General features: G+C 42.0%; 1 protein-coding gene across 1 annotated transcript; it reads right to left on the minus strand.

Annotated features, from left to right (window-relative positions):
- Positions 1 to 311: 311 nt before the first annotated feature.
- Positions 312 to 25,713, minus strand: LOC120059161 (ankyrin repeat domain-containing protein SOWAHB-like). The gene is made up of 11 exons (XM_039008001.1): positions 25,444 to 25,713; positions 23,060 to 23,121; positions 22,413 to 22,691; positions 15,449 to 15,547; positions 12,776 to 12,835; positions 12,376 to 12,477; positions 11,155 to 11,169; positions 8,409 to 8,495; positions 6,444 to 6,516; positions 1,338 to 1,439; positions 312 to 940 (listed from the first exon to the last, which is right to left on the minus strand). Exons 1-11 carry the CDS (start codon positions 25,565 to 25,567, stop codon positions 753 to 755), a joined length of 1,191 nt encoding a protein of 396 aa, XP_038863929.1. The 5' UTR covers positions 25,568 to 25,713; the 3' UTR covers positions 312 to 752.
- Between the last annotated feature and the right edge of the window lie 1,735 nt (positions 25,714 to 27,448).

Genomic DNA, 27,448 nt, shown 5'->3' on the forward strand with positions numbered 1-27,448 from the left:
TGTTTTTCAGCGGTAGGGACTAGGAGACTAGTCAGGATTAAGGCAAAGATGAACGGAGCAAAGTACAGAGAGATCCTTGATGAAAACCTGTTCCAAAGCGCTCAGTACCTCAGACTGGGGCGAAGGTTCACCTTCCAACAGGACAATGACCGCAAGCACACAGCCAAGTCAACATAGGAGTGGCTTCAGGACAAGTCTCTGAATGTCTTTGAGTGGCCCAGCCAGAGCTCAGACTTGAACCCGATCAAACATCTCTGGAGAGACCTGAAAATTGCTGTGCAGCAACGCTCCCAGTCCAACCTGACAGAGCTTGAGAGAATCTGCAGAGAAGAATGGGAGAAACACCCCAAATACAGGTGTGCCAAACTTGTAGCGTCATCCCCAAGAATAATCGATGCTAGAGGTGCTTCAACAAAGTACTGAGGAAAGGGTCTCAATACTTATGTAAATGTGATATTTCCATTTAAAAATAATAATAAATTAGCAACATTTCTAAAAACCTGTTTTTGCTTTGTCATTATGGTGTATTGTGTGTAGATGATTAGGGGGAAAATCTATTTAATAATTTTTAGAATAAGGCTGTAATGTAACAAAATGTGGAAAAAGTCAAGGGGTCTGAATACTTTCCGAAGGCACGAGACATACAAGCATACATACCATAAAAGCATACATTCAAATTCAAATAAACATACACTGACTGAACATGTACTTATGTCATCATTGCATGTTGGGGCATTTGGTTACCTACTTTCTCAGCGTGAGAATTTCCTGGGTCTGAATGCGGGGACGATGAGTTGATGGGGTGCTAGTGCCACCTTTTCCTCCTCTACAGGGGCTAGCTCCTCCGCTGAGCCCCACTTCTTCTTGGACTGGAACAACGAGGTCAACTTCCTGTTCCTGCTGCGGTCTCTGGCCTGGGCCACATGGAACTCAGGGAATTCTGATGTAACAAAATACGGACCACCATAGCTGTATAATACAAAAAGTGCTATCTATAACCTAAATGGGGTTTTCAGCTGTCCCCATAGGAGAACCCTTTGGAGAATCATTTTTGCTTCCAGGTAGAACTTTTTTCAGTTCCATGTAGAACCCTCAGTGAAAAGGGTTTTACATGGAACCCAAAAGGGTTCTCCTATGGGGACAGCCGAATAACCCTTTTAGGTTATAGACAGCAACTTATTTTCTAAGAGTGATTGTAAGGCTGAAACCTAACTGTAAGAGTGACCTTTTCGTGCTCTGTTCAGATCTTAAGAAAGCCACACACACTGTTCATTTCTGCATTTAGACAACATTTCAGAGACATTGGAGTCAAAAAGAAGAGAGTAAGAAACACTCACGTATCTCCTCTGGAGCTGCTCTGTCATCCTCTGTAGGCTCCCTGATGTTCAGGTACTGGCATGCAAGATGGCCACTGTAGTCCCGGAGGTTCTCCTTCGCATCTGAGAGAAGAGGAAAGACATGTCAAACATTGACTCAGAAATGTCTTTGGGGGGGAAAAAAGGCAATCGATGGCAGATCGATAATAGCTGACCTGTTGCATTGATACCCCATTGTCTCACGTCAGATGGCGTCACTCCTATACAACACTCGTCCCTCAACCAATCTATATTGTAGGACGTGGAACTCATCTCTAAAAATCATGATTATGCTCATCCGCCTAACACTAGTTACTAATTCTGAAAATCACTCCGCTCTCAGTAGCTATGACGCACTGGCTACTATGACAAACCATGCTCGATCAGCTGAGCAAACTTGCTCCAGCTAGCAGTCTAGTGCAAGCTTGTTTGAATGGCCATATGGTAGCTAGTTTGTCAGCTTGTTGATGAAGTTGTACTGCACCAAAGTTATGTAACTGTTCTCAGAAATCACCATGTATCTCACTCTGACAGCTGGCACTATGTCTCGCAACTTTATAACATTTGTCCAACGCGATAAATCGCAGAGAGCAGTCAGCTGTCCTGTAGAACTCAGCGCATTAATCATGGGAAAACAGGTTTATCATGAAAACAAATGTATCCATTAGCTAGTACTTCACTAAACTAGCTAGCTAGCGGAAGTACTCCACGTTTAGTGTGTTAACGGGCGTTGTTAGCATCCCTGCCATCCATTTTATACGGATTGATTGGTATCATGGCGCAGGAGAAGATGGCTGATGTTTAACGTGCTCCTAACCAACTGTGTTTTTTTGTTAGTTTTTTTGCGTTGTTTGTAACAGTTTTTTTTTTTTACATATTCTGTACATAATGTTGCTGCTACCATCTCTTATGACCGAAAATAACTTCTGGTCATCAGAACAGCGATTACTCACCACTAACTGGCAGAAGCTTTTTCTTCCTTTAAAACTTCTTATGGCTGAGATCCCGTTAACGGGATCGACTTGACAACAGCCAGTGAAAGTACAGGGCGCCAAATTCAAACAACAGAAATCTCATAATTAAAATTCCTCAAACATACAAGTATTTTACATCATTTTAAAGATAAACTTGTTGTAAATCCAGCCAGTGTCCGATTTCAAAAAGGCTTTACGACGAAAGCACACCAAACGATTATGTTAGGTCAGTACCTAGTCACAGAAAAACACAGCCATTTTTCCAGCCAAAGAGAGGAGTCACAAAAAGCAGAAATAGAGATAAAATGAATCACTAACCTTTGATGATATTCATCAGATGACACTCATAGGACTTCATGTGACACAATACATGTATGTTTTGTTCGATAAAGTTCATATTTATATCCAAAAATCTTAGTTTACATTGGCGCGTTATGTTCAGTAATGTTTTGCATCCAAAACATCCGGTGATTTTGCAGAGAGCCACATCAATTGACAGAAATACTCATAATAAACATTGATAAAAGATACAAGTATTATACATGGAACTTTAGATAAACCTCTCCTTAATGCAACCGCTGTGTCAGATTTCAAAAGAAATTTACGGAAAAAGCACACCATGCTATAATCTGAGTACAGCGCTCAGAGCCCAAACAAGCCATACAGATATCCGCCATGTTGTGGAGTCAACAGAAGCCAGGAATAGTATTATAAATATTCAGTTACCTTTGATGATCTTCATCAGAATGCACTCCCAGGAATCCCAGTTCCACAATAAATGTTTGTTTTGTTCGATAACGTCCATCATTTATGTCCAAATACCTCCTTTTTGTTCGCACGTTTAGTACAGTAATCCAAATGCGCAGGCACTAGGTCCAGACAAAGTCAAAAAAATTCCATTACAGTTCGTAGAAACATGTCAAACGATGTATAGAATCAACCTTTAGGATGCTTTTAACATAAATCTTCAATAATGTTTCAACCTGAGAATTCCTTTGTCTTCAGAAATGCGATGGAACGCAGGTCGCTCTCACGGGAGAGCGCATGGTCAGCTCATGCCAGGCACCTGACTCAAAGAGCTCTCATTCCCTCACTATTCACAGTAGAAGCCTCAAACAAGGTTCTAAAGACTGTTGACATCTAGTGGAAGCGTTAGGAAGTGCAATATGACCCCAAAGACACTGTATATTCGATAGGCAAACCTACAAACCTCAGATTTCCCACTTCCTGGTTGGATTTTTTCTCAGGTTTTTGCCTGCCATATGAGTTCTATTATACTCACAGACATCATTCAAACAGTTTAAGAAACTTCAGAGTGTTTTCTATCCAAATTGACTAATAATATGCATATCTTATTTACTCTGGGCACCTTATTCATCCAAGCTACTCAATACTGCCCCCAGCCATAAGAAGTTAACGAGTCCGATGAGCCCGACATGAAGGACATATTGCTTTCCCAGGAACAGGCCCAAATACCCGTCATTTTCGTGAAGAGAAGACGAAAAAAAAGAGGACGGAGGTCGGGCTGCCTTCTGAGAATTTGTAGGCGATCGCATAAACCCTCACTGCCTTCCGTTCTACTAGCTAACATGCAATCATTGGAAAATAAATCGATGACCTACGAGGAATATTAAACTTCCCACGGGACATTAAAAACTGTAATATCTTATGCTTCACAGAGTCGTGGCTGAACGACGACATTATCAACATACAGCTGGCTAGTTATACGCTGTACCGGCAGGATAGAACAGCGGCGTCTGGTAAGACAAGGTGGGACAGACTATGTACAGTTGAAGTTGGAAGTTTACATACACCATAGCCAAATACATTTAAACTCAGTTTTTCACAATTCCTGACATTTAATCTTAGTAAAAATTCCCTGTCTCTGGTCAGTTAGGATCACCACTTTATTTTAAGAATCTGAAATGTCAGAATAATAGTAGAGAGAATTATTTATTTCAGCTTTTATTTCTTTCATCACATTCCCAGTGGGTCAGAAGTTTACATACACTCAATTAGTATTTGGTAGCATTGCCTTTAAATTGTTTAACTTGGGTCAAACCTTTCGGGTAGCCTTCCACAAGCTTCCCATAATAAGTTGGGTGAATTTTGGCCCATTCCTCCTGACAGAGCTGGTGTAACTGAGTCAGGTTTGTAGGCCTCCTTGCTCGCACACTCTTTTCAGTTCTGCCCACAAATTTTCTTTAGTATTGAGGTCAGGGCTATGTGATGGCCACTCCAATACCTTGACTTTGTTGTCCTTAAGCCATTTTGCCACAACTTTGGAAGTATGCTTGGGGTCATTGTCCATTTGGAAGACCCATTGGTGACCAAGCTTTAACTTCCTGACTGATGTCTTGAGATGTTGCTTCAATATATCCACATAATTTTCCTGCCTCATAATGCGATCTATTTTGTGAAGTGCACCAGTCCCTCCTGCAGCAAAGCACCCCCACAACATGATGTTGCCACTCCTGTGCTTCACGGTTGGGATGGTGTTCTTCGGCTTGCAAGCCTCCCCCTTTTTCCTCCAAACATAACGATGGTCATTATGGCCAAACAGTTCTATTTTTGTTTCATCAGACCAGAGGACAATTCTCCAAAAAGTATGATCTTTGTCCCCATGTGCAGTTGCAAACCGTAGTCTGGCTTTTTTATGGCGGTTTTGGAGCAGTGGCTTCTTCCTTGCTGAGCGGCCTTGCTGAGCGGACATAACATAAGGTTATGTCGATATAGGACTCGTTTTACTGTGGATATAGATACTTTTGTACCTGTTTCCTCCAGCATCTGAACAAGGTCATTTGTTGTTGTCCTGGGATTGATTTGCACTTTTCGCATCTTCCTGGACTACAGGAAAAGTAGGACCGAGCACGCCCCATTCTCATTGACGGGGCTGTAGTGGGGCAGGTTGAGAGCTTCAAGTTCCTTGGTGTCCACATCAACAACAAACTAACATGGTCCAAGCACAACCTATTCCCCCTCAGGAGACTAAAAAGACTTGGCATGGGTCGTCAGATCCTCAAAAGGTTCTACAGCTGCACCATCGAGAGCATCCTGACTGGTTGCATCACTGCCTTCTATGGGAACTGCTCGGCCTCTTACCGCAGGGCACTACAGAGGGTAGTGCGTACGGCACAATACATCAGTGGGGCAAAGCTTCCTGCCATCCAGGACCTCTATACCAGGCGGTGTCAGGGTAAGGCCCTAAATATTGTCAAAGACTCCAGCCACCCTAGTCATAGACTGTTCTCTCCGCTACTGCACAGCAAACGGTACCGAAGCGCCAAGTCTAGATCCAAGAAGCTTCTAAACAGTTTCTACCCCCAAGCCATAAGACTCCTGAACATCTAATCAAATGGCTACCCAGACAATTTGCATTGCCCCCCCCCCACCCATGCCGCTGCTACTCTCTGTTATTATCTATGTATAGTCACTTTAATAACTCTACGTACATGTATATATCACCTCAATTACCTTGACTAACTGGTACCCCCGCACATTGACTCTGTACTGGTACCCCCTGTATATAGTCTCGCTATTGTTATTTTACTGCTGCTCCTTAATTACGTGTTCCTTTTATTTCTTATTCTTATTCATATTTTTTTAACTACATTGTTGTTTAGGGGCTTATAAGTAAGCATTTCACTGTAAGGTCTACAGCTGTTGTATTTGGTGCATGTGCCTAATACAATTTGATTTGATTTGAGACTTGCGAGCTAACTAATACAATTTTCGTGCACATTTCAAATTTAATAAAAACTGACTCTACAACCACAAAACATCTTAACTAGATGTAGAATTAGGTAGTGAAGACTTGCTCATGAAAAAAAACATCAATATTAGCTACAGGTTTATAATTTTGGGTCAGATTAACTGACTCTTTTGAGGATGAAAGGGGGCTCAGTGGATGAAGTCACCTTGGTACATTTCTTTGAATGTGAGGACAGCATATTGTAGCCAAATTTCTTTTTAGCTATTCCATGAGTGTTTGCGAGTTATCAGACAGATCAGTGCAGACAGCCGTCGCGGTATCTGACGTGAGACAATTATTGATACCCTTCATTCCACACCCCAAAGATAAAAAGCAAGTGAGTTAACTTTCCCTGTCATTTACCATATTTTCCAATGAGCAGCTCCAAAATGTTTCGATGGCCATGCAATGCTGCAATATGCAGGGGTGTATAGCCCTGCAAAACAAAATGGGCAAAATCATGCAAATGTGTCTATACTGTATGTTCCCCACCAAAAACATTGGGGGAAAATGCAAATGGGATAACACAGCTATTTGAACATAACCTCTGATGTCTACTGTGTTCAGGGTTCAACCATGGAAAAATGTACAAGGCGTTTTAATACCTACCCCCTAGAGTTTCCCATGGCCCCAACACAGCCAATGAAAACATGAAAGGAGAGAATATACAAATTACCAGAGGTTATGGCAACAAAACCTGTGTGTGTGTGTGTGTGTGTGTGTGTGTGTGTGTGTGTGTGTGTGTGTGTGTGTGTGTGTGTGTGTGTGTGTGTGTGTGTGTGTGTGTGTGTGGTGTGTGTGTGTGTGTGTGTGTGACTACTGTAATGCATTCGCAAAGCGGTATCTTCACAGGAACCATTATGATGCAGCATTACATCTAACCCGGCTGCAACCCAGAGGCTGCCTGGCCAGCCTCCAAATAGTGTATACAGACAACAACATACAGTACCTATTTAACCAGATCACTTCCTGTGTATGATACACTTAGATGAAAGAGTTACTCACATGCTGAAAGAAAATAAAAGCAGGAGTAATGTTATTACCTGTACAGTAAGACAATATTTTGTAACAGACCATTCCAAATTCTGATACAGAAGAATGGGAGAAACTCCCCAAATGCAGGTGTGCCAAACAGGAGTCAATCCACAAAACAATAACCTGTCCCGGGGCTGCAGTTGAAAATGAGCCGGCTTGCTATTTTACTGAAATTTTGATTAATGTGCACTGTTGTAAAAATACAAATGAACTCAAACTCAAGTCCCTTTTGAGTAGTGCAACAACTTTTTATTTAACTTAGTTTTAAGATTTTGTCATGAAGAGCACATGTTCAACTTAATAAAAAAACATATTTCCCCATGCCTATTAATTACCGAATAAAATAACAGGGATGACAAGTTCATCTTAAATCAGCCATGTCTTGTGACAGGGGGAATGGAAGCTTGTTGTGTGCAACACAACAGGAATTAAATGCATTCTTCACAAAAAATATTGAAATTGTTGATTTCTAGCCTGTCTATATATGGGTAACATGGTTGACATGTTATGCTCGACCCACTCAGTTTTCCACCACAAAACACCAGCAAATTGCCAAAAAGAATAGAATCAGCTCACCTGATTTTACACTATTATTTGACTATTAGATGTTCAATGTTTCTTTTGAAAATAAAATCTCTCTTAAAACGAGAGTTCAGTTCACATAACAGGGTTGACCTTAAAATGAGGGCCATCATTATTATTTATTTATTTTTTATTAATATTAACATGAAATAAATAACAATCTTCAGAAATTACTTTGTCACAGCAACAAAATAACTAGGGCTTTACAATTATATTGAACACTTGCAGAAATGTTGGGATTAAGTGGGTTAAAATCTTCCTATAAGTCACAGAGGGTGCACAGAAGAACATTTCAAAATGCACATTTTGGCACTTTAGCAAGCCTTTATTCATATAGAAAATCTGATTTATTGAATTCTCCATGTGGTCTGTATTTATGGGCACTTAATTTAATATAACAGGCTTTTAAAATTAAATATTGGTGCACAATGTCTACTTAAAATATCAAAGGGACGCAAAAGGAACTCACTTCGTGGAACGACCCATGGTGTACCTCCTATATATATATATATATATTTTTTTTTTTAAACCTTTATTTAACTAGGCAAGTCAGTTAAGAACAAATTCTTATTTTCAATGATGGCCTAGGAACAACGGGTTAACTGCCTTGTTCAGGGGCAGAACGACAGATTTTTACCTTGTCGGCTCGGGATTCGATCCTGTAACCTTACTAGTCCAACGCTCTAACCACTAGGCTACAAGCATACTCACAGATTTAGTGTTGATGTCAGCCCCTGCATTGGCCATCATGGTAGCCATGTCCTCTTTGCCATGTTTGGCTGCCCAGTGTAGAGCTGTCTGTGGCCAAAACAAGGAGGGAGATGTAAGCCATTTACAAAATACAGACGAATTCCCTATACTGTACATAACAAAAGCACTTTACTACAACACTGACAACACTGACACAGGAGTTGCCATTTTATTTTTAAGTATACACAGATACTTGTATTGTATTGGCATATACACAAATACTTGTAGATACATGTACATTCCCAGTGGTGGTTATTTAGTAGATAGTAATTAGCATAGCGTCATTACTCCTCTAACAAGGAGTTTAAACAGAGTGAATCAGATCAGGCTGAGAGCTCTGATAGGCTGGCTGAGGCAGTGGCCCAGCTGTGCACAGGAGGAGTAGAGAGATGGAGGGAGAGTTGGTGGGATGGTTTCCTGCCATCTGACTGAGCCTAATTACAAAACAACACTGCACTGTGCGCACAACAGGGGTGCCCAGCCGCCTGTCATGGGGGGAAGATTGATGATGTTGGTGTGACCCGCAGAGGGGAGAGAGGGAGAGAGGGGAGACCCACCCAAGCATCGCCCCACTGTCAGCACGCAGCCGTCAGAAGAACAGCACTGGGGCCCCTCCGTGCTGTGGGCCTACCACACACGCTCAGAGACAACACGCACACACATACAAACTCAAAGACCCACACACAACTCTCACATACAACATGCACACATAGACATGCACACACACAAAAAACAACACACGCACACACATGAAAACTCCCATGCACACCACATCCACCTGTCTGACAGTGCTGCTGTTGTGATCAACTGTGTTACTCTTGTCAATGGGTCTCTGAGCACTGAGCACTTCAGGCTGTGTAATAACAGGCTATTCAGCAGGTGAAAACATGGGCTGCTACAGATGTCAGCCTGTTAACGACAACCTGTGTGTCTGAGTCTGACTCCAGACATGGAACAGGGAAAACAAAAGTAGGTTTCCTATGTCAATCAAAATATGTCAATCAATCATCTCCTTTAGTTTGTTAGAAAGTATGAGCTTACAATCTGTGATTATTATTCATGCTTGTTTATGGCCATAATGGTTATTCTTTGTCTCCTGCATTGTGCACTATATACCACAACCTCAGTGAACTATACCAAAACCTCAATATCAGTTCTCATAGAAGCATGGGGGAAGATATACCTCTAGATGTCAAAAACAGGTTTGGGAGACAGATTGTGATAGATGAAGTCTGGTTCTGAGTATCTCTATCTCTGTTGTCTGCCCTGTCACACGTTGAAGACGGATTGGTCGGATGGGTCGTTTGAGTGGCTGCTCGGCGGGTCCCCTAGTGGGCAGGAGTGATGGACGAGGTCGGACAGGATGTGGCCTCAACCCCTCCACGTGCCTCTCGTTCCTGTCCTAGCCCGGTGGGGCCACCCCCCGCATGCCTGCCTGCTTGACTGATGACCAACTTTTTTTGTGTGTGTGTGTGAGTGTGTGTGAGTGTGTGTGTGTGTGTGTGTGTGTGTGTGTGTGTGTGTGTGTGTGTGTGTGTGTGTGTGTGTGTGTGTGTGTGTGTGTGTGTGTGTGTGTGTGTGTGTGTGTGTGTGTGTGTGTGTGTGTGTGTGTCATATATCCATTGTGGAGGTAAGTAAGTAGTGGCCAAAGGGCCGAGGGTTGGTCAACTGGAGACACATCTGACAAAATGTGTGACACCTTGCTGTTCATAGTAAGACCACTGAGGAGTGATTGGAGAATAATATACTTACAAACTACAGGACAGGGTAAAAGGAAGTACATCCCAGTCCAACATGGCAGGAGGGGGGAGACCATGTCACATGTCGATGAAGTAAAAGAGAGAGATGGAGATCATGAAGGAATATGATACAGGTGTAGGATCTTAATTTGACATACAGTGAGCCCCAAAATAATTGGGACAGTGACAATTTTTGTTTTGGCTCTACTCCAGCACATTGGTTTGAAATGATACAATGATTATTAGGTTAAAGTGCAGACTGTCAGATTTAATTTGATGGTATTTTCATGATTTGTGGGTTAACCGTTTAGAAATGACTTTTTGTACATAGTCCCCCCATTTTAGGGTACCAAAAGTATTGGACAAAATGTACTTAAAAAGTTAAATATTTGGTCCTATTTTCAATGATTACATCAAGTTGAATGTTGGATGCATTTGCTGTTTGTCTTGGTTGTGTTTCAGATTATTTTGTGCCCAATAGAAATTAATGGTAAATAATGTATTTTGTCATTGTCACTGTCCCAATACTTCGGAGGCTATTAGTTAGCTAAAAGTAGGTAACATGAAAAGTGCAATACTGTCAAATCAAAATCAAATTTTATTGGTCCATATTTGTACACATATTTTTCAGATGTTATCGCAGCTGCAGCAAAACGCTTATGTTTCTGTTAATATTACCATGTGTTAGTGTGGGTTTTCAGTGAATTTATATAAATCACAAATCTCATCTGCACTTCCTGCGGTGCTAGAAAATTCTTACCAACAAAAGAGTGATCAAATGAAGATCATACATCTATATGTTAGATGTGGTTAACATATGTTGGTCTTTGAATAAGCAAGTCTTAGTTAATGACAGTTGAGGGGGAGAGTAAGGCTACACAATGCATCTGCTATTGTGAAAGTCAAAGTTTATGAATGGTCTAATCTTTGTAGGTTACAGAGTCAGTTACAACCTCAGACCAAGGAACAAATGGCACCCAGACCTCCTCAAACTCAGGCCCTAGTTAAGGGTGACTTCACCGCCGAAGGGTGGTGGTTCGGTGGGCATCAAAGCCGTCCGAGGGAGATTTAGCATCTTCCCGAGGACACAACCAAAATTGTTCTTCAATTAATCCCAGCCTGCTCTATAACTTTTAGATTATCTTTAAGTGGTTGAAGTCTTTGTGGAGCATTAAGAGTCTCTCTCTAATCCCTCCCTCCCATCTCCCTGCACTTCAATGGCGACCCTTGTATCTTTTCCGGGTGGGTATGGTGATGGCAGGGGCTTAGGGTTAGGTCTTAGAAGGTGGTCTGAAACAGGACAGTGTGAGAACCCCAACAGAGGGGAGGGACAACAAACATAAACCCAAATCTCTTGAGCGCACAGGGAGACCAATAAAGGGATTTGGGTTGTCGGGCGGGGCGAGGCGGGGGGTTCAGGAGTTAAAAAGCTATCTTTCATAATCCTTTTGATAGTGGCACCGCAGGAAATGCATGATCTGATGTTTTTACATCACAGGGTTTTTAAAATACAATTAAGTAAAACAAAAACTATGGAATGTTGACTATTTGCAATTAGTTCATATGGAATTGGGAGTTAGGAGCAGGTTTTACACTGCTTTTTACCTGTTGATAATGATGAGCAACGAAAATATGAGCAATCATGACCAAATGTTAATACACGTAATATAGGCTATTGTTGTTAGGCACTTTTAAGTGGTCAAGAATTCAGAGACAGAACATATAAAGACTGCCCATTCAGTGGGATATCAATAGTCAGTCTACTTACCCCCTGAGAGAGACAGTCATGGTCACAGGAAGGAACAACATAGCAGATTCCAATCAGAAAAGAAACAATATTAGTCAAACTAACTACAAAGTTCATGCAGGTCATAACATACACTCTTCTATGTAGACCGCTCATGCACATGAAGTATACATATTTATTATATTCAAAAGCTTGGAGAAAGTATACTCACCGAGGTGAAGTCCTTTTAAAGCCAAATGAAGGAAAGAAGGAAAAAACTCAGTATCAGTGTGGTGCTCTGACAGAGTTAAACATCTTAGAATACTTTTACCTGCATCCCATTAAAACATGGCTACTTATTAATCCACAACATTTATATTGCAATGGCATACAGAATGATGAGGGTGACTTATAACACATTTTTAAGGGCAACGTTGGGGTGGGGCATGTGGGGGGGGGTTACCTTCTTGTTGGCCAGGGAGGGCTCCTGTTGTAGCAGCTGGGCGAGGTCAGAGAGACGGCCACACGCAGCAGAGTAGATCCATTCCTTCTCCACAGGGTCCAGCTGTAGGACAGGGAGTGGATGAGCTAAGTAAATGGCCAGCACAGACATCACAGTACTGTATACATTAACGTGTAGTATGAATATATGATTGTATACATTTACATTTTAGTAATTTAGCAGACGCGCATATTCAAAGCGATTTAAAGGAGCAACTAGGGTTAAATGCCTTGCTTAAGGACACATCGGCAGATTTGTCAACTAGTCGGCTTGGGAATTCGAAGCAGTGATGCTCTTAACCGCTAGGCTACCTGCCGCCTCTGTATATTAATGCTACCTGTATATTAATGAGGAAACTCACAGCCACTGGGGTGGAGCCCATACTGCCCGTACACTCCTCTTCCTGCTCTTCGGACTCTGACTGAGAGACATACACGAATCAGAGAATGGTTTATTTCAATTTAATAAAGAAAGTATCAATGGCAGCTAATGCTGACTTTTTTTTGACACAATTCACAATAGTCATAAATACACAATAAAACAATCAATACAATAAAATCCACGACTTTAAAATACATATTTCTGAAAAAACATCAGTGCTGGGTTAAGGTACATACATATAGGTCACATTTAGGCAAAAGTGTCAGTCCATAGATCAATGGTTGAGCAGACTTATTATGAAGGGTACTGCACTATTTTGGTAGCGCTTACTTCAAGTAAATTATCATGGAATATGATGAGTATGAGCCTAATAATTCACACTTGTGCGCACACACACACACACACACACACACACACACACACACACACACACACACACACACACACACACACACACATCATTATTACAATCACACTGTTTGTATTTATCACCTTAAACTTCAGAGATCAAAAGGGATGAAGTGATGCAAAAAGAGACAGACATACAAACAGACAGGATGGCAAATGGAGCCACAGAGCAAACACAGTTTTTCACACCAAGGGTACAATGTAATAATAACTGTGAACACACACCGTTGTACAGAGGGTCAAAAATGCTCAGAAAATAAAGCACAGAATTCTCGGAATGCACAAGTGTCATTCTGGCTGATTAATGTGGGGAGAAAATTGCCGTTTTCTTTATGTTTTGTTTTGTCAAGCTCTTGATTGCTAATTGTTCTCAGATCATACAGAGAGTTGGTGTAAAACACACAACTCTTTCATGTCGCTGTCATACATGCCTTGTGTAACAAGAAAAGTGGAGGCCTATTTATTCAACCAATTCCACACTGGCACATGTCCACTTTTTTCTCTGCTGGAAAGAAAAATTACGGGGGAAGAAAAATACACTATATATACAAAAGTATGTGGACACCTCTTCAAATTAGTGGATTCGGCTATTTCAGCCACACCCGTTGGTGGCAGGTGTATAAAATCGAGCACACAGCCATGCAATCTCCATAGACATACATTGGCAGTAGAATGGCCTTACTGAAGAGCTCAGTGACTTTCAATGTGGCAGAGTCATAGGATGCCACCTTTCCAACTTGCAACTGAAAGGTTGCAAGATCAAATCGCCGAGCTGACAAGGTAAAAATCGGTCGTTCCACCCCTGAACAAGGCAGTTAAGCCACTGCTCCTAGGCCGTCATTGAAAATAAGAATTTGTTCTTAACTGACTTGCCTAGTTAAATAAAGGTCAAATAAAAATGTAAAATAAAAAGCTCACCGCCATTGGACTCATTGGAAACGCGTTTTCTGGAGTGATGAATCACGCCTTACCATCTGTCAGTCCGACGGACTAATGGTTTGGCGGATGCCAGGAGAACGCTACCTGCCCCGATGCATAGTGCCAACTGTAAAGTTTGGTGGAGGAGAAATAATGGTCTGGGGCTGTTTTTCATGGTTCGGATAGGCCCATTAGTTCCACTAAAGGGAAATCTTAACGCTACAGCATACAATGACATTCTAGACGATTCTGTGCTTCCAACTTTGTGGCAACAGTTTGGGGAAGGCCCTTTCCTGTTTCAGCATGACAATACCCCCGTGTACAAAGCGAGGTGCATACAGAAATTGTTAGACGAGATCGGTGTGGAAGAACTTGACTGGCCTGCAAAGAGCCCTGACCTCAACCCCATCAAACACCTTTGGAATGAATTGGAATTCCTACTGCGAGCCAGGCCTAATAGCCCAACATCAGTGCCCAACCTCACTAAAGCGCTTGTGGCTGAATGGAGCAAGTCCCCGCAACAATGTTTCAACATCTATTGGAAAGCCTTCTAGGAAGAGTGGAGACTGTTATAGCAGCAAAGGGGGGACCAACTCCATATTACTGCCCATGATTTTGGAATAAGATGTTCGACGGGCAGGTGTCCACATACTTTTGGTCATGTAGTCTATTTGTTGGACAGAATTTTTTTATCGTTGAGTTCTGAATTATTACAATAATAAGAGCTCTGAGCACTTTTCTTCTCCCTGTCATGGAATTCCATTCCCTTTGTCTAGGTTCAGAACGAGGGATTAGAACACTGTTCAGAACCAGGGATTAGAATAAAGTTAAGAACAAGGGATTAGAACACAGTTTAGAACCAGGGATTGGAACACCGTTTAGAACCAGGGATTAGAACAACTTTCAGAGCCCGAGATTAGAACACCAAGCTCTTCAAGAGCAAATGAGAGTAGTATAAACAGAGTGCAAAGAGGAAGTTCAACCTGCCACAGTTTAACAGTATTTTTACACAGGGGAATATTTGCTGACAACTGGTTCTTTCCACAGACCTGTTAAAATCCAACAGAGTGAAATATGATGAAGTAACATCAGGGGAAAAATCGATCTCAAAAGTATTTTCCTGATTCCTGGAGCTGCTCTCCTCACCTCCCACTGACATTTTGAGAGGGATGTGAGGAGAGCATTGGAAGACATCTTCTCCTCAGAACTTCTCTAACGCTCTCTCCGCTTCTCTCCAATTTTATGAGGAGACGAGGCGAGGAGAGGGGATGCAAGGAATTGAGGAAAGACCTTTTGAGATTTAATCCTGCTGTCACTAGCCTCTCACCTTTGACCCTGAGTCTCTGTCTAGCTCATTCTCCCCGTTGCTGTGCACAAGGGGTTCCTCCGAAACAGACGGTGAGGGTTTTCTCTCAGTGTGCTGATCCTGGAGGCACAGCGACATAACATACAGAATGACGCCATTTCTCCATTCTCCATTTAATACGAACATTCTCAATTTACCCCTGGTTACTGTAGCTCTGCCAAAGTTCTAGCCACATTATACTGCATGTGCAGTGCACAGGGTATAAAATGTGCTCTGTTAACGGCTTGTTGAGGTGATCAGCTACAATTCACACTTTATGCAGAAACTACTTGTGTTGTGCTGTTGACCTTTTCCTGCCTTCAACAACAGTGTGAGTAGATACCGTTTGAGCTTGAACGCTTCATACATACTTCTGTGGACAATGACACTATCGGCTTAACATACAGTACCAGCCAAGTTGGGACACACACACTCATTCAAGGGTTTTTCTTTATTTTTACTATTTTCTATATTGTAGAATAATAGTGAAGACATCAAAACTATGAAATAACACATATGGAATCATGTAGTAACCAAAAAAGTGTTAACTTCTTATGGCTGCAGAGGCAGTATTGAGTAGCTTGGATGAAAGGTGCACAGAGGTGCCCATAGTAAACTGCCTGCTCCTCAGTCCCAGTTGCTAATATATGCATATTATTATTCGTATTGGATAGAAAACACTCTGAAGTTTCTAAAACTGTTTGAATGATGTCTGTGAGTATAACAGAACTCATATGGCAGGCAAAAACCTGAGAAAAAATCCAAACAGGAAGTGGGAATTCTGAGGTTGGTAGATTTTCAACACAGCCCCTATTGAACAAATAGTGGGATATGGATGAGTTTGCACTTCCTACGGCTTCCACTAGATGTCAACAGTCTGTAGAACCTTGTCTGATGCCTCTACTGTGAAGTGGGGCCCGAAGGAGAGAGGAAATAGTCAGGTCTACCATGACCGTACCATGCTCTGACCATGCGCGTTCACATGAGAGGGAGCTCTGTTCCATCGCATATCTGAAGTCAATGTAATTCTCCGGTTGGAACGTTACTGAAGAATTATGTTAAAAACATTCTAAAGATTGATTCAATACATCGTTTGACATGTTTCTACTGACTGTTACGGAACTTTTTGACATTTCGTCAGCTTTTAGTGAACGCGCTTTCTGACTTTGGATTTGTTTACCAAACACGCTAACAAAAATAGCTATTTGGACATAAATGATGGACATTACCGAACAAAACGAACATTTCTTGTGGAAGTGGGAGTCCTGGGAGTGCATTCCGACGAAGATCAGCAAAGGTAAGTGAAGATTTATAATGCTTTTTATGAGTTTTGTTGACTGCACAATTTGGCGGGTAACTGTATGGCTTCCTTTTGTGGCTGAACGCTGTTCTCAGATTATTGAATATTGTGCTTTTGCTGTAAAGATTTTTGAAATCTGACACAGCGGTTGCATTAAGAACAAGTGTATCTTTAATTCTATGTAAAACATGTATCTTTCATCAAAGTTTATGATGAGTATTTATGTTATTTGACGTGGCTCTGCAATTTCTCTGGATATTTTGGAGGCATTTCTGAACATGGCGCCAATGTAAACTGAGGTTTTTGGATATAAATATGAGCTTTATCGAACAAAACATATATGTATTGTGTAACATGAAGTCCTATGATTGTCATCTGATGAAGATCATCAAAGGTTAGTGATTCATTTTATCTCTATTTTTGCTTTTTGTGACTCCTGTCTTTAGCTGGAAAATGACTGTGTTTTTCTGCGATTTTGCAGTGACCTAACATAATCGTTTGTGGTGCTTTCGCTGTAAAGCCTATTTGAAATCGGACACTTTGGTGGGATTAACAACAAGATTACCTTTAAAATGGTATAAAATACATGTATGTTTGAGGAATTTTAATTATGAGATTTCTGTTGTTTAAATTTGGTGCCCAGCACTTTCACTGGCTGTCGTCATATCATCCCGTTAACGGGATTGCAGCCATAAGAAGTTTTAAACAAATGAAAATATATTTTACATTTGAAATTCTTCAAAGTAGCCACCCTTTCGCAGTGGTCTAAGGCACTGCATCGCAGTGCTAACTGCGCCACCAGAGTCTCTGGGTTCGCGCCCAGGCTCTGTCGCAGCCGGCCGCGACCGGGAGGCCCGTGGGGCGACGCACAATTGGCATAGCGTCGTCCGGGTTAGGGAGGGTTTGGCCGGTAGGGATATCCTTGTCTCATCGCGCTCCAGCGACTCCTGTGGCGGGCCGGGCGCAGTGCGCGCTAACCAAGGGGGCCAGGTACACGGTGTTTCCTCCGACACATTGGTGCGGCTGGCTTCCGGGTTGGAGGCGCGCTGTGTTAAGAAGCAGTGCGGCTTGGTTGGGTTGTGCTTCGGAGGACGCATGGCTTTCGACCTTCGTCTCTCCCGAGCCCGTACGGGAGTTGTAGCGATGAGACAAGATAGTAATTACTAGCGATTGGATACCACAAAAATTGGGGAGAAAATGGGATAAAAATGTATTAAAAAAATAATAATAATTAAAAAAAATAAGTAGCCACCCTTTGCCTTGATGACAAATTTGCACACGCTTGGCATTCTCTCATCCAGCTTCACCTGGAATGCTTTTCCAACAGTCTTAAAGGAGTTCCCACATATGCTGAGTACTTGTTGGCCGTTTTTCCTTCTCTACGGTCCAACTCATCCCAAACCATCTCAATTGGGTTGAGGTCAGCTGATTGTAGCCTAAATAGCCCTTACACAGCCTGGAGGTGTGTTGGGTCATTGTCCGGTTGAAAAACAAATGATAGTCTCACTAAGCGCAAACCAGATGGGATGGCGTATCGCTGCAGAATACTGTGGTAGCCATGCTGGTTAAGTGTGCCTTGAATTCTAAATAAATCACAGACAGTGTCACAGACAGCACCCTCACACCATCACACCTCCTCCTCCATGCTTCATGATGGGAAACACACATGTGGAGATCATCCATTCATCTACTCTGTCTCACAGAGACATGGTGGTTGTAATCAAAAATCTACAATTTCGGACTCATCAGGACAGATTTCCACTGGTCTAATGTCCATTGCTCGTGTTTCTTGGCCCAAGCAAGTCTCTTCTTATAATTGGTGTCCTTTAGTAGTGGTTTCTTTTCAGCAATTCCGCAATGAAGGCCTGATTCACGTAGTCTGCTCTGAACAGGGAAAGGGAAAGGGGATACCTAATCAGTAGTACAACTGAATGCATTCAACTGAAATGTGTCTTCCGCATTTAACCCTTCTGAATCAGAGAGGTGCGGAGGGATGCCTTAATCGACATCCACGTCTTATGTGCCCGGGGAACAGTGGGTTAACTGTGTTTTTCCTATTTTGTTGCCTTACAACCTGAAATTTAAATGGATTTCTATTTGGATTTCATGTAATAGACATACAAAAAGAGTCCAAATTGGTGAAGTGAAATGATTAAAAAAAAAAAAAACAGAAAAGAGGTGCGTGCATATGCATTCTCCCCCTTTGCTATGAAGCCCCTAAATAAGACCTGGAGCAACCAATTACCTTCAGAAGTCACATAATTAGTTAAATGGTCAGGGACAAAGTTGTGGAGAAGTACAGATCAGGGTTGGGTTATAAAAAAATATCCAAAACTTTGAACATCCCACAGAGCACCATTAAATCAAATTTTTTTTTAAATAGAAAGAATATGGCACCACAACAAACCTGCCCACCAAAACTCACGGACCAGGCAAGGGGGGCATTAATCAGAGAGGCAACAAAGATAACCCTGAAGAAGTTGCAAAGCTCCACAACGGAGATTGGAGTATCTGTCCATAGGGACACTTTAACCCATACACTCCACAGAGCTGGGCTTCAGGGAAGAGTGGACAGAAAAAAGCCATTGCTTTAAAAAAAAGCAAACATGTTTGGTGTTCGCCAAAAGGCATGTGGGAGACTCCCCAAACATATGGAAGAAGGTACTCTGGTCAGATGAGACTAAAATGGAGGTTTTTGGCCATCAAGGAAAACGCAATGTCTGGCGCAAACCCAACACCTCTCATCACCCTGAGAATATCATCCCCACAGTGAAGCATGGTGGTGGCAGCATCATGCTGTGGGGATGTTTTTCATCGGCAGGGACTGGGAAACTGGTCAGAATTGAAGGATGGTGCAAAATACAGGGAAATTCTTGAGGGAAACCTGTTTCAGTCTTCCATAGATTTGAGACTGGGACGGAGGTTCACCTTCCAGCAGGACAATGACCCTAAGCATACTGCTAAAGCAACACTCAAGTGGTTTAAGGGGAAACATTTAAATGTCTTGGAATGGCCTAGTCAAAGCCCAGAGCTCAATCCAATTGAGAATCTGTGGTATGACTTAAAGATTGCTGTACACCAGCGGAACCCATCCTACTTGAAGGAGCTGGAGCAGTTTTGCCTTGAAGAATGGGCAAATCCCAGGGGCTAGATGTGCCAAGCTTACAGAGACATACCCCAAGAGACTTGCAGCTGTAATTGCTGCAAAAGGTGGCTCTACAAAGTATTGACTTTGGGGGGTGAATAGTTATGCACGCTCAGTTTTCTGTTTTTTTGTGTTATTTCTTGTCTGTTTCACTTTTTATTTTATTTTGCATCTTCATAGTGCTAGGCATGTTGTGTAAATCAAATGATACAAATCCCCCAAAAATCTATTTTAATTCCAGGTTGTAAGGCAACAAAATAGGAAAAATGCCAAGAGGGGTGAATACTTTCGCAAGCCACTGTAACTCTACTGAACTTATCCTCTGCAGCAGAGGTAACTCTGGGTCTTCCTTTCCTGTGGCGGTCCTCATTAGAGCCAATTTCATCATAGCGATTGATGGTTTTCTGCACTTTCATGTCTTAAAGTAATGATGGACTGTCGTTTCTCTTTGCTTATTTGAGCTGTTCTTGCCAAAATATGGACTTGGTCTTTTACCAAATAGGGCTATCTTCTGTATACCAACCCTACCTTGTCACAACACAACTGATTGGCTCAAACGCAGGAAAGAGGAAAGAAATTCCACAAATTAACTTTTAACAAGGCACACCTGTTAATTGAAATGCATTCCAGGTGACTATATCATGAAGCTGGATGAGAGAATGCCATGAGTGTGCAAAGCTGTCATTAAGGCAAATGGTGGCTACTTTGAAGAATTTAAAATATGAAATATATTTTGATATGTTTAACACTTTTTTGGTTACTACATGATTCCATATGTGTTATTTCATAGTTTTGATGACTTCACTATTATTATACAACGTAGAAAATAGTCAAAATAAAGAAAAACCCCGGAATGAGTATGTGTGTCCAAACCTTTTTACTGGTACTGAATAATCTCTTTGAATGCTAGGATTGTAGACACACTACACACTACTACTAAGATTGTTTTCCATGAACAATATGTAAAATCACTTCAGCCAGATTATCGTGTAAATTGAAGAGCTGAATAATGGGTTTTATTGAGGTCAAATATCATTGTGCAAATTACCCTTACATTTATCACAGGGGCGGTCACTGGGCTGGTCCATTTTTAGCCCAGTGGGCCTGTCTAACTTGTGTTTTTAGCATTAAATGATAATTATCTGACAAATAAGAGGGGCCTCAACGGGGGGGCATGAGGGAAAAAAATGTGTGGGGGCCTCAAGGGAAAGAATGGGCTGGTGTGTTAGAAATGCCAGTTCAGTTGCCATTTCTGGTTCCAGTCCACCCCAGATTTATCAGGAAATACAATTACAATTTTGCAGCTCAAACATAATGGGAATGACAAGCTAAATTTGGTTCTGAACAGCTACACCCTTTGAGTAAAAGATACAGCCACTGGAACAAGTTGTTTGACTTTCTCATCATTAAACCCGTCTGTGCTTCAACTCTTATGCCCAGAATGAGGTCTGATGCCAGAATGAGAGAGCAGTCATACTTAACTCAATTCCATAGGAAATGGATGAGACTGATAGTAGTGGCAAGTCTTGTTTTCATACAGACTTATTCCTCTCTAATGCTGTCATGGCATTTATATTTTATCAAATGTGCAGATGTAACAGATGTAAAATGGCTAGCTAGTTAGCGGTGGTGCGCGCTAATAGCCTTTCAATCGGTGACGTCACTTGCTCTGAGACCTTGAAGTAGTGCTTCCCCTTGCTCTGCAAAGGCCGCGGCTTTTGTGGAGCGATGGGTAACGATGCTTCGTAGGTGACTGTTGTTGATGTGTGCAGAGGGTCCCTGGTTCGCGCCCGGGTCGGGGCGCGGGGACGGACTAAAGTTAAAACTGTTACATTGATGATGGACCCGGATCACTGGTTGCTGCGGGAAAAAGGAGGAGGTCGAAAGGGGGGTGAATGTAACCGATGTGAAATGGCTAGCTAGTTAGCGGTGGTGCGCGCTAATAGCCTTTCAAACGGTGACGTCACTTGCTTTGAGACCTTGAAGTAGTGGTTCCCCTTGCTCTGCAAGGGCCGCGGCTTTTGTGGAGCGATGGGTAACGATGCTTCGTGGGTGACTGTTGTCTGTGTGCAGAGGGTCCCTGGTTCGAGCCCGGGGCGAGGGGACGGACGTAAAGTTACACTTTTACATTGATGCTGTTGACCCGGATCACTGGTTGCTGCGGAAAAGGAGGAGGTCGAAAGGGGGGTGAGTGTAACGGATGTGAAATGGCTAGCTAGTTAGCGGTGGTGCGCGCTAATAGCCTTTCAATCGGTGACGTCACTTGCTCTGAGACCTTGAAGTAGTGGTTCCCCTTGCTCCGCAAGGGCCGCGCCCTTTGTGGAGCGATGGGTAACGATGCTTCGGGTGAATGTTGTTGATGTGTGCAGAGGGTCCCTGGTTCGCGCCCGGGTCGGGGCGAGGGGACGGACTAAAGTTACACTGTTACACAGACTTGAGCAGACTACAGGGCACACACAAGTATCAAGGACAGAGTCTAGTGAGCCAACATAGAGACTGACCTCTTGCATGTGCTCCTGCTCGGGTGCCTCTGTGACAGTAATGCTGGGGCCTCTTCCACACCACGTCACCTGGGAAGGCTTCCTCTCCTCTGCCCTGGCCGGTTCAGGCTGGAGGTCTGGTTCCATCTGGGCACTGGAGAGAGACGAGACCCCTGACCCATCCCACTGGGCTGAGGCCGATGGCCTGGCAGGGCTGGCCTGTCTGTCTGTCCCAGGCTCTGTCTCACTGTCCTGCTTCTGCTGCCGGTATCTCTTCTTCAGAACTAGGTACTTCTCACCCTGATGGGGACAGACAGCAGACCGGCAGGAGATGAGGAGGGTAAAGGCCTACTGTATGTGAGAGGTCAACTTTGACCTAAAAGTAAAGTAATTATTGTAAGTTGCCCTTTCTAATTACTATGTAACTGAATGGTAATAACAACACTGTATATAACCAATAACACAACAAACTACATAGTAAACAGACCCAACAAAGAAATGCCATATCCTTTTTTAGTTTCATACAATTTAACTACCATGGCTGACTCAATATTGTGGAAAGGGAACTTGATTTGAGTGTGGGGCATTAAAGAAATATGCACACTGATTTTATCACAGCTTTTCACGGCACACAATCCACAAATGGTCAAAAGCTCTACTTCACTTACATTCTCTGATTTCACAACAGCAATCCTGTCGATGGTCTGTTTGAACTCCTCTCTGTATTTGGCTGGGGAAAAGAAACAATGTTGGCATATCCACTTTCAAAAACATGATATCACTTTTTGTTCTCTCCCAAAACCTCAGACTTTCATTCTCTGAGGGATTTAGAGAAAACATGTCAAAGGATGACGAGGAAAACAAATATAATTTGGTCTAACAATACTTTATAACAAGTGTAGTAATAGATTTCTTATGGAATAATAACCACTAATAGGATCAAGTGTTATCTTATGATTGATTAGATTTATCTGAAACGGAATGTTCTATTTACTCTAAATAAGGCTGTTGCATCACTCTGGCATTCCAAGATGTAGACCTTTTGAACCAGAAGAATGCGTGATGGCTATTTGAGATTATTGTGTGGCCTGTGAAGGCTGGTGGTTGATCTCCCCCTCCCTGTTATTTCACCATATTCCCCCTGCCTGCAGAGACCAGGCCTCTGTCCCAAATGACACCCTATTGCCAATTTAGTGCACTACTTATGACCAGGGCCCATAGAGCTCTGGGCAAAAGTAGTGCCCTATATAAGGAATAGGGTGCAATTTGGGGTGAACTCCAGGGGCTGCAGGAGTGAGGGGCTGTCATTCTTCCTTCCTCTGCAGGCCAAGCACTGCTCCAGTTGCAAAACAATCATCTCAGAACAAAGTCACTGACTGGGAAAAGGGACAGAGGGGAAACCAGACCTCTCGCTGCCAACATGAGAGGCAGGCAAAAAAAAAAAAAAAACTCTACTCACGCATCATCTCCAAAAATCCCAACCCCAACCTATCTGTCTATTTCTGCAGTATTAAAGCTTTCCTATGGGAACCCAAACCAACTGCAGATGGATGGCTATTACAATAGTTAACTATTTAACTCCTTCTCTCACAGATACAACTGAGTTTGTGAAATTATATTCAGACTTGATGCTGACAGACGTTGGTTTATATAGGGTACTGTTTCTGAGAATTGATCCATTACTCCAGCGGCCAGACCACTTAATTAACATAGACCATCCTAGTTCAACATACAAAATACTAATGGCAGAAGCCCTGTGTTTGAAAGAATGCTTAGGTATGAAAGAATATATACAGCTGGACAATTGACCTCTTTCCTTTTTCCTGACAGCAGGGTAAGGAAATAACATTTCAGAATGAGACAGTAGTTCACAACTTCACATCCACAAAAACAGGAAATCCAGAGGAAGTGGCCACTTACATCACATCAACAAAATAATTCCTGACTTAGTAATATAGGGGTGACACAGTTTACATGTGCAGTTATTCATTAGCATGAAGTAGACAGATAACCATAGCAACTGGACAGACACAGCAATGTTAGATATCACGTTCCCACAATGTCCCCATTTTGTTCCATCGTAATAAAAGAGCACTCCATTAGAGATCTAGCTGTGCTGTTATGTGGCATAATTTATTGCATTATGATTAAAACACTATTATGGTGCAATAGTGCCCATTAAAGAAGGGAACACATGTTGTTATAACAGACTTTAAGTACTGTATGTACTGAAAATCATTTCCATAATTGGACACTCCAGCCATGTCAGATGGCACAGTAAAGCAGCTTTCGTTGGAAACCTCTGTCAACCACTGTACCACTGAGATAGCATCTGGACAGTACAAGCCGTACAACTGTAATACAAGGTCACATTAGATAATCATTTATCTAGAGCCGGTCAAACATGTTAAGGCCTAGTTATTTTATCCAGTACCAAGCAGGGAAAATGCTGTGGTGTAGTGCATGGGAAATGATTGGTAAAGCATAAGAACATATTTTTATATCAGTCTCGGGTTTAAGGATAATGCTGTCTTGGGTTCATGATTCAGGGGCTGGTATCAATTACAGAAAGGCAGCATCATAATCACACTGTTTATCAGGGTGAAGCATTGTTGTAAGGTCACAAAACAGAATACCACAGTCCAATGGTGAAAATTATTCGTTGGAGTGGTCTGGATCTGAGGCTTGGGTAGCGGGCACTGGAGAATTCATGCAGCTATAACTGGTCTCAAAGGAAATGACAGAATTCCTGGTGTAATTGTATCTGTTTAAAGGACCTTTAATGTAAAGCAGATGTTACGTTTAAGCTAACCGACTGGGGATTGGAAACAACGAGAAACAAATGGGTTTACGGGAAAACTATATATGAAATTGGAAACCGTTGAATATGATCATATCATGAAAGCTACATGACAGATGTCGCACGAGGCGAGACATGGTACGGTCAGTGACATCGCTAAAAGCCATCCATCACTGAACACATGAAACTGTTGCTGTTGAGGTTAAATCCTTTCTCAATTCTACATTTTAGACACAATGTACAGCTACTTACCACGCAGCTCCATGTCCTTGTGACCAATAAAAGGCTTGTATGTTTTCATTAAATCTGAATTTTTTACTTTCCCTCCGGCTGAGTAGAAATAATCCAACAACGATTCTTCACTTACATCACCCATTATCGATATATCTATGCTCGTGTTCTATGATAAAATCAGGTTTCTTTCTGAATTCCTATGGTCTTGCTGCTATGACATTGTAGCGTATCCTGGCTAATTTGAGAGAAAAAAATGTGTATAGTACATCCAACTTTACTCCACCGAACTCCACCCAAACCCAACCACTCAATGCGCCTCCTCCGGTTAACTCTTTCAGGACTGAAACAAAGCTGAGAGGGAGACAGCAAGGGTTTTTGACAGCATGTTACAACTTTAGTACAGTGGCATAGATATTTGTTCAAACAACTCCTAGGCTTCTCTTACAATGTCAAAGTCTTTGGCATAGCACTGAGCAACCCATCCTTTCTCAATGCATTATTAGCCTAGTCTATAGTATCGTTATTTTATAACCTTTGAGTCAGCATCTTCCACAAAGTCTAGGACCTAGGGGCCTATGTTTGCCTTCAATGCTTGTAATTATACTGCCTTTTAGAGAGATGCTTCATCTATGATATGACTTTAAGGTTTAGAATAAAACATTTTCCTTTGAATTTTTATGATTTTTAAAACTTTTTTTATTAGGTTTAGATTAAAACATTTTCCTTAGAATTTCGTGACAAAAGTCACCATTAGAATAATACAACTCATGCAGTAGGACTAGTTGGGTTCACATAGGTGAAAGCATCTCTCCGGTGTGTAACCATATGCCACAGCAAGATGGACCATGGTGCTCAGACAGAGCCCCATTATAGTTGATGTCTAGTGTCAGTTAAGGTATTATCCTACACCACAATGTCAGATTAATTGTGTCAATGCGTTCTGAATATTAAATGTGTTCGATTTACCTCGGTAATCTCACTTGCTCTCTCTCGTTTTCCACTTGTAGCTAGATACTCTTTAAATGAGTTTCCATTTAATTAAGAAATATGCTTGTGATTTCAATTTCATATGTTTTATCATCCTAAAAATTACAATGTTGAGATGACAATAAGCTTCTTATGAGCTGATACAATTACAGTGTGGAGTAGGCCCTAGTAATCTTGCAGTTCATACAAAAAAATGAGACCTTATGCGTTGCCATTTTTGAAAACATCCTAACTTTTACTATGAGGATAAAGAATGATGATCCGCTGACATATGCCATGTCTGTGTGTTGTAAAATGCCAGACAGAAGCTGAGAATTTGAAAGTAGATCTATCACAGTAATGAAGACACAAATCCTAATATATAAAGCAGGTAGGATTTGTCTGTAGAGGTGTGAAGTTGACATATGTCCATGGGGAAACAATTTGAATACAACTACTTTATAGAAATCACGGTAAATAATAACATTTCCAAAATGTTACTTTTGAAAATAACTGCTCTTCGTCTAACTTCCTTGGTCTAACCTCCTGGATGTGATTGAGATGTGTAACAACAACGATTCCACCACGAACACACAGGGTGACCCATGACCTGATTATTGGGCACCTGTCTGCTTAAACCCTCAGGGGCCCAGAGTCTGCCTTGGGGCCTTGAGGGGCCAGATGTTCTGAGAGCTGTGGCCCTCTCAGTCTCCAACAATATGAAGGTCAATTAGTCTTTAACTAATGGCAACGCGTGACATGGACTGGTGGTGTCCTGGCTCTGATATAGGGCAGATGTTCACTATGACTAGCATGGTGATCTACTCTATATGGTTGCCACTTGTCCGTGGGCCTCTTCACAGCACAGACCTTGTGAACACGCTTTAGTTATCTGTTCTTTTTTACCCCTCTGTAAAAACACATCCTAAATCCAATCACCTAGCTCTTCTAAAGGGGATGATGTTGATTAATGGGAATCTGTGGTGGCAGTAGCAAGCGGACGACCCATAACATAAGCCCCTGCTGTCAGTACATCCAGCCAGCCAGCCGGCCGGCC

Source organism: Salvelinus namaycush, chromosome 14 (genome assembly GCF_016432855.1).
Source record: "Salvelinus namaycush isolate Seneca chromosome 14, SaNama_1.0, whole genome shotgun sequence".
In the NCBI taxonomy this organism is placed as follows: Eukaryota; Metazoa; Chordata; class Actinopteri; order Salmoniformes; family Salmonidae; genus Salvelinus; species Salvelinus namaycush.

Coding starts and splice junctions, on each gene's coding strand:
- LOC120059161 (XM_039008001.1), bottom strand. CDS start 25,567: ATGGGTGATGTAAGTGAAGAATCGTTGTTGGATTATTTCTACTCAGCC. Junction 23,122..25,443: donor CAAGGACATGGAGCTGCGTG/GTAAGTAGCTGT, acceptor TCTTTTCCCCAG/CCAAATACAGAGAGGAGTTC. Junction 6,517..8,408: donor CTGACATCAACACTAAATCT/GTGAGTATGCTT, acceptor TTTGTTTTGCAG/GGCTATACACCCCTGCATAT.